Genomic DNA, 18,879 nt, shown 5'->3' with positions numbered 1-18,879 from the left:
GCACCACCCGCAGCCCCACCATGGCAGCGCCCGCAACCCCACAGCCCCGCCTGCGCCACGGTGCCGCCGTGCTCCTGATCCTCCGCACGGCTCTCGCCACCGCCCTCGCCTGCCACCACCTCCGTCCCCGCGACGCCACCTTCCCCTGGGACAGCACCCACCTCCTCCAGGCCATGGCTCCCAGCCCCGCACCGCCCTGCCACCACCTGCACGACCCCCTCCCCTTCCCCGACACCCTCCTCCACACCAACCACCCACAGCAAGCCGCCGCCGCCGCCCACCGCCTCCTCCAGCGCCTCTTCGACACCCTCAGCAGCCCGACCGTCCCCCAACACTGGGACGCCCAGGCACGCCACCGCCTCCTCAACAGCCTCCAGCACCACAGCCGGCAGCTACAGCGATGCCTGACAGGCAGCGGCACGCTCCTCCAAGGCCAAGGGCTCCGCAAGCTGCTGCTCGACATCGAGATATACTTTGGGCGCATCCAGGACTTCCTCCGCACCCACAACCACAGCCCCTGCGCCTGGGACCACGTCCGCCTCGAAGCTCGCCTCTGCTTCCAACGCCTCCAAAACCTAACCTGCACCCTGCGCGGTTAGCCCAGGCACCCCCACCAACCCCCACGGCCCCAACACCACTTCTGCACCACCGCCCCCTCCCCAACTCTCCTCTCCCGCCTCCCCGACCCATGGCAACAGCCGCCCTGCACCCCCAGCCTCCACTCACTGCTCCGCTATGTACACCGCTTACTCTATTTATCGGGACAACTGTAGGACTTACTCTATTTATCAGGACAACTGTAGGACTTACTCTATTTATCGGGACAACTGTAGGACTTACTCTATTTATCGGGACAACTGTAGGACTTACTCTATTTATCGGGACTACGCTGTCTATTTATTCACCTAATTATTCACCAGAAAATAAAGACCTCTTGCAAAAAGCTTGCCACTACCTCTTGTCTCCAAAGCACAGGAACCAGCCATTGGGGTGGGGGGAAGACACCTCCACTCAACACCCACTCCAAGCCCTGCTCCAGACGGGGCTCCGCGCGTCCCGTGCCCACGCTTCTCTTTGCCGCCTCCCCAGGGAGGCCCTTTCCTCGACCTATTCCCACAACCTCTGACAGGGTGTAGCCGTCGTCATCAGGATCATCTCCTCGGCCCTGCTCTCCTCAACATTTTCCACCTTCCGTCCCGCTTTAGACCCACCCCTGACCAGCCCCGGAGCCCTCACTACGAGGGCGACACAGACCTGTTGGCTGGAGCGCGTCCCGAGGAGGGACACAAATACGACCCCAGGGCTGCAACACCCCTCCCACGAGGGAAGGCTGAGAGAGTTGCGCCTGTTCAGCCTGCAGAAGAGAAGGCTCCGGGGAGACCTTCTTGCCGCCTTTCAATACTTTGCAGGGGCTTAGAAGAAAGATGGGGACAGGCTTGCTGACAGGGCCTCTAGCCACGGGACAGGGCGTCGTGGTTTTAAACTCAAAGGCGCTACCATTCAGGCTAGATGCAAGGAAGACTTTTTTTACCCACGAGGGGGGCCAAACACTGCAACACGTTGCCCACAGAGGTGGTCGATGCCCCACCCTGCAAACACTCACGGTCACGTTGGACGGGGCTCTGAGCCACCTCATCTAGTCCAAGATGCCCCTGCCCGTTCCCTGCGGGAGCTGGCCCAGGTCACCTTTGAAGGTCAACCCAAACACAACCCAAACTATTCCATGATTCTACAGAGGAGAGGCACGGCACACATCCTCGCTCGGGTTAGGCTCAGCTCCGCTACTCTTGCCGCTCCACAAAATACACAGTGTAGCCTCTCTACACGCATCACATGAATTTTTACATTTTCTCTTTTTCAGGCTTACCCTTAACGTATAGGGTAATAAGTTTTTTTCTTCTGAGTGTTTTACTGTGATTAATTTTGAATAAATATTTACTTTTTTTTTTTTCCATAATGTCAATAATTCTTAACTAATCAAACCTCAGAACCAGGTCTCCTCATCAACTGCCCTGCAGTTCCGGTGTGTGAATAATAGCTCTCCTGATTAGAGAGCAGTAAAAAACGTGAATGAACACTGGGAAGTAGCGCCTGATGAAAATGGAACAGTACTTCTGGAGAATAATAATCCCCCAGCAACTGTGTACTGGATTTAATGGAAGGGATTTAGTAGTAGAGTATTGTGGATTTGGCTTCTGTGAGAAGCTGCTAGAAGCTTCCCCCATGTCCGACAGAGCCATTGGCAGGCTGCTCCAAAACAGACCTGCTGCTGGTCAAGCCTGAGCCCATCAGCTGCAGTCGCAGCACCAGATGGGATAATGAGTTCAAGAAGGGGAAGAGTGGGGGGAACTGTTGTGTAGTAGCAGCTCCAAATGGGGAGTTACAATATTTGAGAGAAACAACCCTGCAGACACCCAGGTCAGTGAAGAAGGAGGAGGAGGTGGTGCTCCAGGTGCCAAAGCAGAGATCCCCCTGCAGCCTGTGAAGACAACCATGGTTAGGCAGGCTGTCCCCCTGTAGCCCATGGATGTCCATGGTGGAGCAGATATCCACCTGCAGCCCATGGAGGACCTCATACAAGAGCAGCTGGATGCACCAAGGAGGCTGTGACCCCATGGGAAGCCCGCGCTGGAACAGGCTCCTTGCAGGACTTGCAGCCCCATGGAGAGAGGAGCCCACACTGGAGCAGGTTTGCTGGCAGGTCTTGTGACCCCGAAGGGCACCCACGCTGGAGCAGTCTCTTCCTGAGGAACTGCACCCTGTGGGAGTGACCCACGCTGGAGCAGTTCATGAAGAACTGCAGCCTTTGGGTAGGACCCATGTTGGAGAAGTTCATGGAGGACTGTCTCCCATGGAGGGACCCCACCTGGAGCAGTGGAAGAGTGCGAGGAATCCTCCCCCTGAGGAGGAAGGAGTGGCAAAGGCAGTGTGTGATGAACTGACAGCGACCCCTACTCACTGTCCCCCTGCGCCATTGGAGGGGAGGAGGTAGAGAAAATGAGGGGTGAAGTTGGGCCTGGGAAGAAGGGAGGGGTGGGGGGAAGGTGTTTTTAATATTTGTTTTTATTTCTCATTATCCTGCTGTGATTTGATTGGTAATAATATAAATTGATTTCTGCAAGTTGAGTCCATTTTACCCATGACAGTAATTGCGGAGTGATGTCCCTGTCCTTATATCTCGACCCAGAAGCCTGTCATTATATTTTTCTCCCCTGTCCATCTGAGGAGGAGAGGGATAGAGCGGCTTTGGTGGGCACCTGGTGTCCAGCCAGGGTCAACCTGCCACACCATGTCTCTCCTAGCCCCAAAACAGCAAATATTTTGTCATTTTGCTACTCTGAAAATAATCGCCTTCATATGAGTTGACAATTCTTACAAGGATCATGACTTTACCACGTAGTTACAATCTTCATTAATGTGCTCAACTTTTTAATTCAGGATGCACAGCTAGCCAGGATTTTGTTGGGCACATCCCTGTACTCATCTTTGACTATCTGACTCTGGATGTCTCCAGACTCTACATACAGGACCTGGTACTGACTTGGACCTTTATTAATGGCATTCATTCAGTGATACTTCTTTTCCAGATCACTGCTCATTGCTCCATTTCTGCCTCTATAGATACACTGGATCACTTAATCCTGTGACTTTTCTCAGTTACATACTAGCAAACCTCTGCAAGATCCTTATCCCAGTTTTCTGGAAACAAAATTCTTCATCTTCTTGCAATCTAGGCTGAGGCTCTTTGTGAATCTGGCTGGGAACTCTAATCTCTCACAATGTCATTTACATTCTGGATCCAGGTAAAGAAAAAAACTTCATATCCTCTCCCTCCCGCAGCTCACCGTCATTTGTTGCCATGATGCATACACAAAGTTCTCTCCCTATGAGCACCTCCAAAACCTGTCAGATGCACCTACTGGCTGACAATTTGTGTACTTGCTGTTCAACCCTACCTCTTGGTAAAAGAAAACATTAATGCTCAAATTTCAACTAGATTTGACAAGATGTCATACCGTTGCTACAACAATTAACATTTCTCCACTCAAAAGCACAGAGCACACTTCCTTCAATTTACAGAATTTGCAGATGGACGAATGCATGATGCAACAGCTGCTCTATATCAGTTTACACGACCTAAAGGAACTGTTTATGGATATTTTAAAAATCAGATTATAGAACATAAGTATAAGCTCTTAGTCACCATTAAATGAACAAATTTGTGCTGCACAAATGATCAACACTGAATAAAACTTGTTTAAAATTAAATAAACCAAGCCATTTACTTACCATTGGCAGCCTGGATTGAAGCATCTGGAGATCATCATAACCATAAATCTGCTTGAAGACAGATAAAAATACAACATCATTGTAACACTTTTCTCCGATGCTGACCAGTTTGGGGCTTTAAGCAGAATTTGACCTAGGCCCAGTCTATTTTTAAGGTATCAGCTATACGTCGCATCGTGCCATCATGGGGTACTGTAGCTTTTTAAGGCTAGTAGAGCTAAGCTTAAAACAGCTTGTCACTCTGATGTTGTTTCTTCATGACAGCAGTCCTCTGAGGAAAGTTCGACTTCTTCAGAGATACTCAGAAAGTATCTTCAATACTGTTTTCTCAGATACATCTTTCATCGACTCGTGAAAAGTCTACAGGGCATTCAGACTTGGGAGTAAGAGCAACAACGTTCTTTGCTGCAATGATTACTTCTGAGAATAGCGGAACTTAAGATTTGATGACTAGACCACAGAGCAACCTACGGCATCCCCTCGCATAGAGTGTGATGCAAAAAGTTGATTATAATAAAGTTTCTGATCCCAAAAACAGATAACCAAAAATATGTTGATGCTGGTCAAACATGAAAAAGCTATCTGCAATCTTTCAAAGTATAGACAGACAGGACACATGACACATTTGAACCATTACCACAGTAACACAAATGTGAATGAGTAATTTTACTCGAAGGATCTAGAACCTGATATCACTGAAAACCACAGCAACATGCATGTTTAGCTTCAACAGCAGCCACATCAGGTCTGTACCAACAGTTCTGCCGTTTGCTATCAACAATAAAACCCCACTGAATATATTTCATATATTCTTCAGCATTTGGAACAAGAATTCCAGGTGCAACATGTGCCAGCAGAAATGCCTTGGCATAGACAGCAGCAGGTCTGGAGGACCCACTTGCACCAAGAGTTAAGCAATAAGGACAGGAAGAATTAAATTGCTTACTGGGTAGGCAGGCAGAAGTCCTCCAGGTCCCACAATATACTGGTTATGCAACAAGGGCGGTACACCTTGGGGCAGGTTTGGGGGAGCTTTGCCTGTAGAACCAAAATACAGACAATTTAACAAGCCTTTAGAAAGGAAAAGGCTTCAGCATTGAGACAAGATAGCTCACAAACCCTGGTGGCTGCACTGCCATAGCTTATAAAGACTGCTCTTTATAGAGCAGTGCAGTACAGAGCTATGCAGAAAAATTTTGTGCTGGTGGATGAAAACGCTCAAAATAGCCGTAAGAGTTTAACCATGCTTCAAGGAAGGGAAAGCACAGGCTACTTAAGATGGAGAACAGTCTGCTTTTGTCATTTACTTTTCCATGAGGATTACAGGAATTACAGAAACTTCTCCTTTCCTCGGTCTTCTCCTGAAGGTAAAATTTAGGCATTGCTCTCAATCTGAGAGAGCAAATTCTCTCATTTCATTTTCTGCTCTGTTAACGCATTCCGCCTTATCATCAGCAATAGACTGGAAAACACTAAACATTGCCAGCATACTTTTTGAGTGATTTGTTGCAGCTGAGGATAGCTGAGAGAAGAAGACTGAAACCATTTCAGTTGCCTCCACAAAGCAGCACTGGGAAGTAGAAAAGTAAAAGAAAAAAAAAATCACTTCAGCCAGTCATAAGACACTTCATTTAGAAGGTATGGGAATGAAAAATGAGAAATCCTTCTGAAAGTAAGTTTGATCTTAATATTTAAATCATTCACTTCCCTCCATAGGATTTCCTTTTAGCAGTTCAGGTTGATTAGAGAAGCAAGAGAGAATTTAGCATTGCTTCCACTTCAGTACAAGAAGCCTCCCCACCTTCTTTCTCTGAGGACCCTTTTTCTGAAGTGTTGTTTGCTGTGGAATGACCCAGACATCAGATGCTTTTTTTTGTTTCTGTAGATGTGGTAGTAGGGATGTGGCATATGATAGTGAGGACAATGCAGTATATTTTGATACTTCCAAATGAATTCAAGTCACAGAGAAGACTGAAAATAATGTGAACTCACAGCCCAGAGCTGATCACAACCTGGAATACCAACTGGGTGAATCTCCTAGTCCAAAACTTCTAAGTCAGAACTGTTCTGGTGTCTATTTATAAAGGACTTTGGGGATGGAATCTGCTGTGAAAATGCCACATGACACCCTAACAAATATTTCAAATAGAGAAAATCAGGCAACTTTATTTTATAAGCCAGGAAATAAAGCATGCTGAAAATGCTAGTGAAGAGTGTGGATATCTTAACATAGTTATGGCTGATGAGATGTTCAACTGACAGCCCTGCTGACTGAAGTCCTCTTTCTATCCACATGATCTGTCAATATTGCGAACCTGAAGACACTAAAGGAGCTGCCCGTGTTGTAGCAGCTGGTATAGACACACTGGTAACGCTCAGGCCAAGGCTGTTTGTAGTGTTCATACTGCTTGCCATGCTGACAACCGAAGAGGTGGTGCTAGTGGCCGAGGTTGAAGCAGTTGAAAAGGTTGTTGAGGGCTGGAGCGAAGTTGTGTTCTCAACACTAGTGTGCTAGAAAGGAGACAAAAAGAATGACAATCACAGAGCAAATAAACCACAGTGGAAGATGCTGGGGAAAAAAAAAACCCACTCCAACAATTTCTTAAGTAACAGCAGCACATGAAAAAGATATGCATTATCTACATACCAAGCAAGCAATTATGCTGCACACTTGTGATTTTTAAGTATTCAAAGAAAAGTATTATATGAAAGTTAAATTTAAACCACTGTATCACCACAAAATAATACCACAGTAACTCAAATGTCACTCCACTGCATTATTTCTGGCCGTTACTTGTATACTCCCTTAAGCTAGTACTTGTTATGTTAAAAAAACTACATTCTTCAAAAAGATAGTATTTGTTCTCAAAATACAGGACACTGCAATTGTAATTTCCTCAATGCACTTGTGGAATTTAAAAGATTAAAACTGCAGTGCCCCACAACGAAGTCAATGTGGTAAACTCAAACACAGACCAGATGTATTACAGGAACACATGAGCATAAAGGAGTTCCTGGTTTGAAACTAGCACAATACAGTGCCTTAGCTCTAAGCTGGTCACACTTGCAAAACAGTGTCATCAACACACAGAAGCCAAAACAATTCTGACAACAGAAAATAAGGACATTTGGATAAGCATGAATTTTTAAGTTACATATTCAGTAGGGACAGAGCATTACAAACCAAAGTACAAAGAAAAGCAGTAATCTATCTGCACACCCCAACTGGAAATTGTACTAAAGTACCTCATCACAGAACAAGGCAGTGTCTCTGACTTTTGTTTGTGAAACCTCATCTAGAGCACTGCCTACACTACCATCTGCCTTGTTATCTCAAATGCAGTAAGTACACAGGTGACAACAATGCCCCATGGTAAATTCTAAAATCATCTGTCATGAGGCATTTGTCATGACATGCATCATTCCACCAGCCGCATTTTGCTAGCTAATCCCTCCAGTGGAGACTGCTAACAATCCATGTTTTGGAGCAGTTTCAGACAGCCCCTTCTAAATTTTTTTTAAAATACATTTGTTACAAGAAATTCTTTCTTTATGCCATTCCCCCTTGCTGACACAAAGATTTCCTCTGCAGTTGTGTGACTGGCAATTCTCTGTATTATCTATTCCTGACCTAGTACAAATCACAAGTGGTTAAAACTCTTTTTACTAGAGGGCTGGCAGTCCTTCTTCCCCGACATAAGGCTCATTTCAGTTCCTAGTGTACCAGGACACGATGAACTTTTAAGAAAAGGATCCTTCCTATCTTCAGATAAACTGACTATATACCAAACATCTGTTGAAATGCAAATAGGACTTACTGCATGTGATGTGCCTGAAGACAACACTGAGGCAGGGGAGAGGCTGCTTTGATGATTGGAAAGGGAGCTAGAAAGAAATTGCAAAGAATTATGAAATGAACTTTTCCTAGAACTATTTTTAATATATGTAAGTATGTATATCTACACACATATATATACACATACATACAACCACAGAGCAGGTAGTAAGATATTAGTCAAAGAATAAAAATAATAACTACCTCTACACAAATACACATACAAGAAGGATATTAGTTAAAGAAATTCTCTGTAGGGGTGTGTGCATGTGTATACGTGTATACACGCACGTCCCTACAGGTGTTTTTCCTTTAATTAATAGCCAAATAACTTTTAATGAAAAAAACTGTAGTACAGAGACAACTATTACTAACAAGACACATTTAAAACATCATTCATTTGCATTTACCTATTTACTATATTTTTAGAAAAACAATAGCTGCTTCAGCAATTATGTAGCAACAACTCCAAAACAAAGTCCAAAACCAGAAGAAGGTTCACACAATACATGGCTTGTTTCTCATTCTTTTCCTGAACAACTGCTACTGCCTGCCACAGGACACAGGTATTAATTAGGTGAGGCAATACTTTGGTTTGACTCACTATGGTATTTCACACATTTCAACCTGCATAACATTAGTTCAAACACTTAGAACTGCAGGGTATTTGCCCCATAACTCTGCCAAAAGCCCCAACACACTCTGAAAAGACAGGGCTCAGAAAAAGCAGCAAATTAATCACAGAATCCCAGGTTGGAAGGGACCTCAGGGATCATCTAGTCCAACCTTTCTAGGAAGAGCACAGTCCAGACAAGATGGCCCAGCACCCTGTCCAGCCGAATCTTGAAAGTGTCCAACGTGGGCAGAGTCAACCACTTCCCTGGGGAGATTATTCCAATGGGTGACTGTCCTCACTGTGAAAATTTTCCCTCTGGTGTCCCGTCAGAATCTCCCCAAGAGCAATTTGTGTCCATTCCCCCTTGCCGTCTCCATGGGACTCCGTGTAAAAAAGGAATCTCCAACTACCCCTTAAGTACTGGTACACGGTGATGAGATCCCCTCTAAGCCTCCTTTTCTCAAGGCTGAACAAACCCAGCTCTCCCAGCCTATCCTCGTATGGCAGCTTCCCAGTCCTCTGATCATCTTGGTGGCCCTTCTCTGGACCCCTTCCAGCCTGGCCACATCCTTTTTGCATAGTGGGGACCAGAACTGGACACAGTACTCCAGGTGTGGCCTGACAAGCGCTGAGTAGAGCGGGATAATGACTTCTTTATCTCTGCTGGTGATGCCCTTTTTGATGCAACCCAGCATCCTGTTGGCCTTCTTGGCCGCAGCAGCACACTGTTCGCTCATGTTGAGCTTTCTGTCCGCCAGGACCCCCAGGTCCCTTTCCATAGAGCTGCTCTCCAGCCAGGGGGATCCCAGTCTGTGCTGCACTCCTGGATTATGTTTTCCCAGGTGCATGATCTTACACTTCTCCTTGTTGAACTTCATAAGGTTCTTGCTGGCCCACTCTTCCAGCCTATCCAGATCTCCCTGCACAGCAGCTATCCCTTCTGGAGTGCCTACTTCCCCCCTCAATTTGGTGTCATCAGCAAACTTCACCAAGCTACACTTGATGCGGTTATCCAGACCACTTATAAAGATGTTGAATAACATTGGGCCCAATATTGATCCCTGGGGGACTCCACTAGTGACAGGTTGCCACTTGGAAAAGGAGCTATTTACCACCACCCTTTGGGTGCGGCCTGTCAGCCAGTTCCCCACCCACTGCACAGACCACTTGTCTAGGCCATAATGCATTAATTTCTCCAGGAGGAGACTGTGGGGGACCACATCAAAGGCCTTGGAGAAGTCCAGGTAGACAATGTCCACCGCCTGCCCCATGTCAACCAGGCAAGTCACTCTGTGATAGGAGGCCACCAGGTTTATCAAGCACGATCTGCCCTTAGTGAAGCCATGTTGGCTTTTCCGAAGCATGTGCTTCATTTGACTTGTGATGGCCCCCAGGAGGATTTGTTCCATAACTTTCCCAGGGATTGAAGTGAGGCTAATGGGCCTAGTTACCCAGATCCTCCCTCGAGCCTTTCTTGTAGATAGGGGTAACATATGCCTTCCTCCAGTCCGCTGGACATCCCTTGTTTTCCATGACTTCTCAAAGATTACGGAGAGTGGCCTTGCGATGATGTCAGCCAGCTCTCTCAACACCCTCCAGTGGATGGCGTCAGGGCCCATTGATTTGCAGGGGTCAAGCTCCTGTAGTAATTCATGTGCTAACTCTTCCTTCACTGATGGTGGGTTGGTGTTTGGATCAACCAGCAGTTTTGTTCCCAAAGCCTGGGACCCAACAGTGCTGGTGAAGACAGAGGTGAAGAAAGTGTTAAGGACCTCCGCCTTTTTTGCATTGTTGGTGATTGACTCTCCTTTTCCATTTAACAGTGGGCCTATGTTTTCCTTCTTTTTCTGCTTGTGGTTGACATGTCTGAAGAAAACTTTCTTCGTATTTTTCACGTCTACAGACAGTTTCAATTCTAGCTGAGCTTTTGCTTTTCTAACTGCATCTCTGCACACTCTGGCAATGCCCTTGTAGTTCTCGACGGATAATCCTCCACTTCTCCATCTCTGGTGTGCTTCCCTTTTGGATGTGAGTAGACCCAGGAGGTCATGGTTGAGCCAAGGGGGCCTCTTGCTCCGCTTAGTTCCCTTTCCTTTGTAGGGGATAAATTGGCTTTGTGCTCCCAGTAGAGAGTTCTTGAAGAACTCCCAGCACTCACTAGCTCCTTTGTCTTCTGTGGAAGCTTCCCATCGAATCCCTCCCGGCTGAGCCCTGAGTGAACTCAAGTTTGCTCTTCTAAAATCCAGAACCCTTGTCTTAGAGCTGACCTTCAGCACACTCAGCAGGATCCCGAACTCCACAATACTGTGGTCACTGCAGCCAAGGCTATCGCTAACCAAGATACTATAAAGCAGGTTTTCTCAGTTTGTAAATAGCAAGTCCAGCAGTGCCTCATTCCTGGTTGGCACATCTAACATTTGTTTCAGGAAACAGTCCTCTATGCATTCCAGGAACTTGGTGGATGATATGCGACCATCTGCGAAAGCCGTAAAAGTAACCATATAATTATAGAATCTGGCGATCTAATCAAGGCTAGTTCATACCACTACACCCCACCAAAAGCCATTTACTCTTTGAGAAGATGAATCAGAACTATTAGTTTTGTTTTATACATATACTATAAAACATGAAAATTAAGTATCCCCTGCTAAAAACATCTGCAGATAACTTTCATTTTAGGAAGAAACTCTGCTTTAGTGCCACCTTTTTCCTCTAGGTGACCAGGCCTGTGAACTTTTGACAGTAACACTAGCACCAATATTCATCTGTAATCCAAAGATCTTTAAATGTCTCCCTGAAAGGTGACTGAAACTGGTTCTTAAACATTTACACTGACAGAAGTTATACCTTACATTGACAGTCAAGGGCATAACTTACACAGAATGAACACTGAATGAAGGCAAACAAAACAAAGCCATAAAAAATACATATGGTTTGGTGCTCAAAAAGCCCGTCCTCATATGAAATCAGAAGCAAGAGAGATCCTAACCATAAAAAATTTCAGTATTCTGTAAAGAAATAGCAACAAGAAAACAGCAATTTTCATAACAAAGCTTCAGGCTAAATTACATGTCCTAACTTAAGGCCAAACAATTCTAGCAGCTCTTCAATGTGTGGGAGCAGATTTAATCTTGGCCGTTAAACAGATCAATTTTGATTCTTTATAACTGTTCCTCATCTGCAGGAATTACAAACACCACCACTTCAGGTAGCAAGGAAAGAAATAGTTCAGTCCAACATACAGTTTTAAACCACTCCCTTGCCCACCCTCCCCAGCCCTTCTAATAAGCCTTAATTCACCATCTGACCCTATGGTAGAGACACAGACAAGAGCCACCAGCTCTTGTCAACCAAGTCAGACATGCTTGGAATTCAGACACTTATCTTTTCACAGCACTTGGTATCTGCCCAGCAGCATCAACCCTCCAACTAAAATGTCTACCAATACACATAGCTTTTCAAACAAACATTGGCAGGTGATTCTAATGTGAATGGAATAATTCTTGTTATTTGACATAGTTACCATTTTATTCAACAGCAGACACTAGTGTATTAAAAGAGAATCAACCATGTCCTGTGAAACAGGAAATAAAACCTGATAACCCATCAAATTACTTTCTTACATTAACAAATACACTACAAAGGCAAGTATTAAAAATGTAACTTAACCAGAATAGCCTCAGGATGTCACCTGCTTGAGGATGTAGCTCAAGTAACAGGCACTGAGAAAATCAGACAGATAGTGCAAATGAGCAAAGCTGTGCTGAATGTACTTCCAGGAACGCCAATCTGGTATTTCAAAGTGTCTCAAGGAAATATCTTAGAAAAAGAAAAAAACACACTTTCCCTGTGGAATTATTTCTGATTTTTAATTGTAAGAAATACAGGTATAAATGAAACCTAAAATATTTCAAGATTAGCCAGGAAGTAAACTGAATTTTTCAATTTTCAGATTATTTCAAACATACAACACTAAATAAACAGCAGACAATGTGGACAAAGTACAAAAAACAAACTGGGGGAATCAATTTAGCTAATTTCATTGGCATGACTGAAGAGCCCCTTGAAACACAAAGTTGTTTATGTATGACAAAATCTTGAGGGCACCAGCCACTCTATCATTAAGAGGCAGCCCAGAGCTCATACTCTGCAACCAGAAAGACCCTGTTCTCTTCTGAATACCTCTCCTAATTCCAGTTCATGTCAGAAAAGGGACCCTGGTGCCTGATAGCCCCCATACGCAATCACCCTATGTGTGCCCTTTCCCAAAAATTAAGCCCCTTTCAGTTTACCACAACTCCTACTGTACCTGCTTAATTGGGAAAGGGAGCTGCTGGCCAAATCACTGGGCTGAGCCAAGCTGGGCAATGTTGCCACGTGCTGCGATGCTGAAGGCAGAAGCGAAGCAGTGGTGGATACCACATTAGGCAGAGAACCAGCAGAAGGTAGTGAGGGAGAAGGCTCTGTCTTAGGCGCTGGAACTGATGAAGTAGCTGCAACAAGTTAAAAAGAGGCATTCAAAGAAATTCCAGCATACCTGACATCCCAGCCTGGATTAAGGAACGCAGTAGTACTCGCCCCTTGGTTTACAAAAACCTGACCATCAACAATGAGTAACAGTATCAAGAAATCTGGCTATTACGGAAAATTCAAACAACAACAGAAATATAATTTTTCCCTTTAAGCTCTTCACCTACAATAGATTTATAATGTTCACTGCTACACGTGTAGTGAACTACAGTCTTCTGCACTTCACATCCCGCTATCTGGATTACTAGCTTTTGCTCAGAAGTCAATCCTAATTTTAAAATTCCTTGCATTTGGTTCTGCAAACAAAAGTAATTTGTGCTTTTCAAGGCACTGTATAAATCTACTTTTACCTACAGCTCTGCTTCTTCATTCCAACCTACACAGCACCTCTGATGATCACCGCTGAGATTGCTGTAGTACAAGGGCACATGTAACTTATCAGTTTGCAGTACTCAGTCAAATGTGTAATGCAGCAGAATAAAATAAGCTACCATGAAATGCCACAACTGAGCACAGCATTAAGCATTTTTAATGCCTAAAGAGTTGTCAAATATTTACTTACTTTGACCTAGATAACAGAAAGTATTTAGCTTTAATATTACTTTTTAGGCTACACAGAGTAAAACTTTTTTACCACAGATGTGCCTCTTCAAAGGACCACTATACTGTAAGAAGAGACTGAACAACTCTACTGCCCAACTTAATTCCCAGCTATTCCTACACTTATCTCTGGTCCTGCAAAGATAATATAAAGAGTTAGAGGCAATCACCCACCAATCAAACTCAAAGAGAGCTGAGTCCTGCCTTCTGCTGGGCCATGCTTCCACACCACACCAAAGACCACCACCCAAAAGACCATCACTAACTTGCACAGTAGGTGAAGACAGTTTTAGAATGGTCACCAAACAAAAGTCAGATACACACTTGGAAGTTACGCATCACAGTTTGTTCATGTTATTGGTTTGGTTTCCTCACTAAATGACCCAAGTCAGGGTGCTGGATTGGGTGCTACGCAAACAGAATTCAAGAGGTCTTGGCCTTGGCAATGAGAATGAGGGTAAGCGACAACGGAGAAGGAAATTCAAGTGACAAACAGAAACGTAGTTATGAAGGTAGCAACTACATCACCTGAAACCTCCTGGCAAGATTCACAGAAAAATAAGTAAATAGCATTTACAATTCTCAATACGCTTAGAGCAGGGTTCCCTTCTTGAAGTAAAAGTAGATGTCCTCAATACAGGGCACAGAATCACCATCTTCATTAAGAACCCCTACAATATGTCTGAACACACGTACAAGAAAAAGAAAACCAGGAGACAAGTAGGACAGTCAGAATTATAACACACCAGCCATGCTCTGAACTAAGGGTTTAGGAAGCATGAGATCTGGATATTAGAGGACAACAGTAGTAAAGATGAGGGATGAATAACAAAGAATATTATAAGCATGTACGGAAGGGGAAAGGTCAGTACTTTCAAAAGTTAAGAGAATTTCAAAATCGTTTGGATGTATGAAATAGATACATGGAAGAAGACTGACCCCAGTTTATGGGCTTGAGATGCAAAAACCCCAGAAGTGTTCTCAAAACAGAACTGGCATAGAAAAAGGGACCAATAAAGCCTTATAGAATAATTACAAAAATACTAAAAATTCTCAGCTTTTTGTTTTCCATAGCAAAAAGACAAACCCTGCAGTGAATTTCATAAATTGTTTATTAATTCTGTACACAAAAGTTTTCTACTTGAAAAGTTGTCTTTATATATAATAATCTTTTAAGTGGTAACTTTTTGGACATATACGCTCTTCCTGCTCATTTAAATTGAACTTGGCACCAACAAGACACTGTTTACAGGTCTGAACACTCAACTTCTTCCTACTCAGAAGTATAAAAAAAATAAAAAGGCTGCCCCACTAATGATCTAATTGAAGAAATATTTAAGAGGAGGATAGACCAAAAACTGAAGCATTGGGTTTCCAAAAGATGTTAATTCACACTGTTGCCCTTGAAGACTTGCACAGAGGAGCACATAAAGGTCAGAAATGTGAATACTATAGTTATTTTAACTCCAGGAAGAGAGTTGTAGGGGTGCTACAAGTTCAGTACCACATGAGAAACAGGCCAAGATAAAGACAACAGTAACGCCTGCACCAGAGCCAGTACTGGGTTACTGTTACTCCACTGTAATGCAGCAAGCTACCCAGCAGAGGGAGCATGTTAGTCACCCTTATTCTCCACGGGTTTGTAACAGGGCACAGGTAGCACTACACCCGGCGACAGGTGCACTCAAAGAATGTGACTGTTTTATAGCAGCTAAATGCTACTCGCAGCTTCCCAAGTGAGAATTGGAAGAATTGCTAAGAAAATTTATATTAATTTTTCATTTTATATGAAATAATTGTTGGCAGATGAATTCAAAAGGAAAAGCAGCAGCAAAGCAGCTTCTCTAATTCTGCAAATGCTTAGGTTTGTAGATTTAATAGGGCTGCTTTCATACCTCACTTTTAGTCAAGAAGCAAGCAGCATATCCTATACAAGTACAAAATAAACTCAAATGGGTCAGCAAAAAATTAGTCAGGGAGAACAATATAAAACCTTAAACCAGATGTCACTGCTACAGTTGTGTGCACAGCAAGTAGTAAGGAAAGATCAGGAAGTCTTGTGCACAGTCAAGCTTTTTAAACTTACTGTCAAGAGTTGCCTGTGGTCTAACACCACTGTGCCCGTTCTGTAAACAAAGGAGAAATGAATGAATAAATCATCTTAGAGGTATACTAAATTTTCAGACTGAATCACACACTGAACATGCTTCATGCAAAATTCTACATTCATTCTAAATTGAAAGACAAAAAAGGCAGAAAATCAACTTTTTTACTGCCTTTAACAAAACCACATAAGAGTTGTCTTGAGTGCAAAGTGTCTTGAACACATAGAATCCCATACACTGCCCATACTACACCCATCAGCAGGTGACCTTCCCATGTACTGTATGTAACAAACTTCAGGTTCACACCGACATGAAAAAGAATTGCATTAACATACAGGAAATGGTTGTGCTTTTGATCTAATGCAACTCACAATTTTAACTATCCAAGTTACACAGAGACGCCAATTTTTTTCCATTGAAAGATAAGACTTGAGAAGCACCAGTTGTTTTTTGGATAACGCTGGAGTACAGAAGTGGATAGTCTATGCTTGATCCTCACCAGTACATACGAGCTAGTGCAGAAGACAAGTGTGACTGAGCCATTACATAACAAAGGCCAGAAGTAAACCAACTTAAACACTCTCACAATTTCCTTAAACATTTAATAAATTAAGTTCTCTTAAAACAAACATACATTCCACACACAAAGAGAGTAGGTGCTTTTGAATCTCCCAAGAGAGATCCTCTCTGTCCTAGATTCAACCTCTCCCTATGCTTTTTTTAAAATAAAACATGAAACTAATTCCCACTGGTGTTTAAATCCAATAAAAGAGTAATGCTGGAGGGGCCACAAATAGTTTGGGATCCATTTGATAGGTGCCATATAAATTTAGTAAATAATACACCTTTGGATAGAAACTGTCAAGTTATGGCAAAACACCATGACTAACATTTACATACAGAGAGAGATCCTTTTTTAAATAGCTACGGTTCAGGAAAGGAAACTCAAGTAGAATGTTAAGCATTACTAAGAGAAAAGGTCAAACAGCAATTTAGGATGTCAAAACCCATGAAATCAGCAGCTCTTATACCCCAAATACAGTATGGCCAACAATGGCTGTACAATAGGAAAAGCAAAAACAAATAACAGCGTGGCCTTGGGAATCAAAAATACCACTTAGCTTGGTTAAAAGTATTAACATAGTAGGGTTATACAAGTCTAACATGGACAAGAATATTTCACCTTTTTCAAGGTCTTATTTCTGAAATTCACTCACCGTAGCTGCAACAGGCGTTGATTCAGATGGAGCCATGGAGCTTTGGTACGCTATCCTACTATGCACAGAAGTCTGGTCATAGGAGGAAGTTGTTGTTACTGGGCTAGTGCTCTGGGATGAGCAGGTCAGACTGGAAGAGGTGATGGCAGAGGTTGTGTAGGTGGACTCCTGTACTGTATTGGATATTGGCAAAGAGGTATTCAGAGGATCACTGGAAAAAGTAAAAACCACTTATCATCTTGGTAAACAACATCTCAAACACCTACAAGAAAATATCAGCTCCTATACAGTTAGCTAGAACTAACACACAGTCAGATATTAATTATTTATATTAGAAATCTAATTATGGAAAAAATATAATTTTGCTTTAGTCCCTAGTAATCACTTCTTCAAAGCCAGCTGCATTAAACACCATTCACCTTCTTCCTGCCAGCCCAACCAAAACAAGAGTTTACACACAAGCACTTTTCAGTCATGTGATTTCCACCTTCTCAAAGGATAAATTAACGATCATAATCTCTCTTTTTTTAAACAACTAGGATCTATAAAGTCTGGTATACGATAAGAAACACCCAGTCTCTTTTTATAATAGAATTCTAATGTTACAGTAGTAGTCTAAAAGAATGAACTATGCAAAGAGGAAAAAAATACTTTAACACATGCAGGAATGTTTTACTTTCTAAACATCTAAATCATTTATAGAACTATAAATGAATGTGAAAGTTCATTTTCACTAGTATTTCTGAATTAAGCTCAAGAAGCTTTTTATTGAAGCCAATTTTTAAATTAATACGGAATTAAAAAATGAGTTACTAGTACGTTGGCATTTATCTTTGGCTATTTAGCATTTCAGTAAGAGCTTCTGCATACTCAAAGCCTGGCTTCTTTTCTCATCCTACAGGAGCATCAGATCTGTTTACCTGGTGCCAACCTACTAAGACACATACATGGTACAAGGGTCATCTCTCCTGGATCAAAAGCAGAAAAATTTGGACTGAGAGGAACAAACCCTCCAACAAATTTGAAAATCAGGACAATTAGACATGAGAAAGCAATTCTATAAAGGGTAGCTTATTATAAGGTTATTTACACTCATGCTATCTCCAGCTTCACACTGACACATCCAGGAAGATTTTGATTGTAATGAGAAAAGAAATTTCTCCTTTAAGATGCCTTACGAGTCAGCATATTTCCCCCTCCCATTACATGGTAACTGTGCCTTGATATTTTTGGCACAAACCTGACCGCCTAAAGATGACATGTAAAAATGCACAAGGGGAACTCACACGTACTTTATGGATTTTGAGTACAAGCTATTGTTGGTTGCCTGGCTGGTATTCTCACTGCTTGAAGTTGATCCAAAGTCTGGGAGTGCAGGCTCTGATCCAAACTCCAGAGCTCCGAACTGAACATTTAACCCTGTCACATCCGCTGTTCCAGGCATCTCCACTGCAGAGGCAGGAATCTTAAAGGAGGGAAAAAAGGACATAACTCCTTTCCAGACACCATCTCTATTAAAGATACCAATAACTGACACTTTCCCCTCCCTTAACTACAGGCTTCTTCAGTTACTGCCTCAGCCTTTGCTGCTAACTATATCTGCAACAATCCCCCATTTACACCACATAAATTAACTACATTCTTGTAACATGAAATTAATTCATTGATTTTGTGCCCTGATCTGGA

At 43.1% G+C, this 18,879-nt stretch overlaps 2 protein-coding genes across 10 annotated transcripts in view; one reads left to right on the top strand and one right to left on the bottom strand.

The window, feature by feature from the left end:
* Window positions 1-18,879, bottom strand: part of UBAP2 (ubiquitin associated protein 2) — a 167,602-nt gene that overhangs the window by 74,986 nt on the left and 73,737 nt on the right. For 6 of the 9 annotated variants that reach the window (XM_075079579.1, XM_075079586.1, XM_075079582.1 and 3 more), the window contains 8 exons: window positions 18,486-18,658; window positions 17,194-17,404; window positions 15,958-15,997; window positions 13,051-13,234; window positions 8,109-8,175; window positions 6,606-6,801; window positions 5,237-5,328; window positions 4,291-4,341 (listed from right to left, as the gene is read on the bottom strand). In XM_075079579.1, coding sequence (XP_074935680.1) covers window positions 4,291-4,341; window positions 5,237-5,328; window positions 6,606-6,801; window positions 8,109-8,175; window positions 13,051-13,234; window positions 15,958-15,997; window positions 17,194-17,404; window positions 18,486-18,658 — 1,014 coding nt within the window. The remainder of the gene's footprint in view (window positions 1-4,290; window positions 4,342-5,236; window positions 5,329-6,605; window positions 6,802-8,108; window positions 8,176-13,050; window positions 13,235-15,957; window positions 15,998-17,193; window positions 17,405-18,485; window positions 18,659-18,879) is intronic. The other 3 variants (XM_075079581.1, XM_075079583.1, XM_075079585.1) reach the window with 1 other exon arrangement.
* On the top strand, window positions 21-599 carry LOC142050454 (interferon-like). The gene has a single exon (XM_075079117.1). It carries the CDS (start codon window positions 21-23, stop codon window positions 597-599), a length of 579 nt encoding a protein of 192 aa, XP_074935218.1.

This window comes from Phalacrocorax aristotelis, chromosome Z (genome assembly GCF_949628215.1).
Source record: "Phalacrocorax aristotelis chromosome Z, bGulAri2.1, whole genome shotgun sequence".
Taxonomy (NCBI): Eukaryota; Metazoa; Chordata; class Aves; order Suliformes; family Phalacrocoracidae; genus Phalacrocorax; species Phalacrocorax aristotelis.
The sequence above is the reverse complement of the archived record's forward strand: the minus strand, read 5'-3'. Positions and strand labels throughout refer to the sequence as shown.

Excerpts from the sequence above, each read along its gene's own strand:
- LOC142050454 (XM_075079117.1), top strand. The coding sequence starts at position 21 with ATGGCAGCGCCCGCAACCCCACAGCCCCGCCTGCGCCACGGTGCCGCC.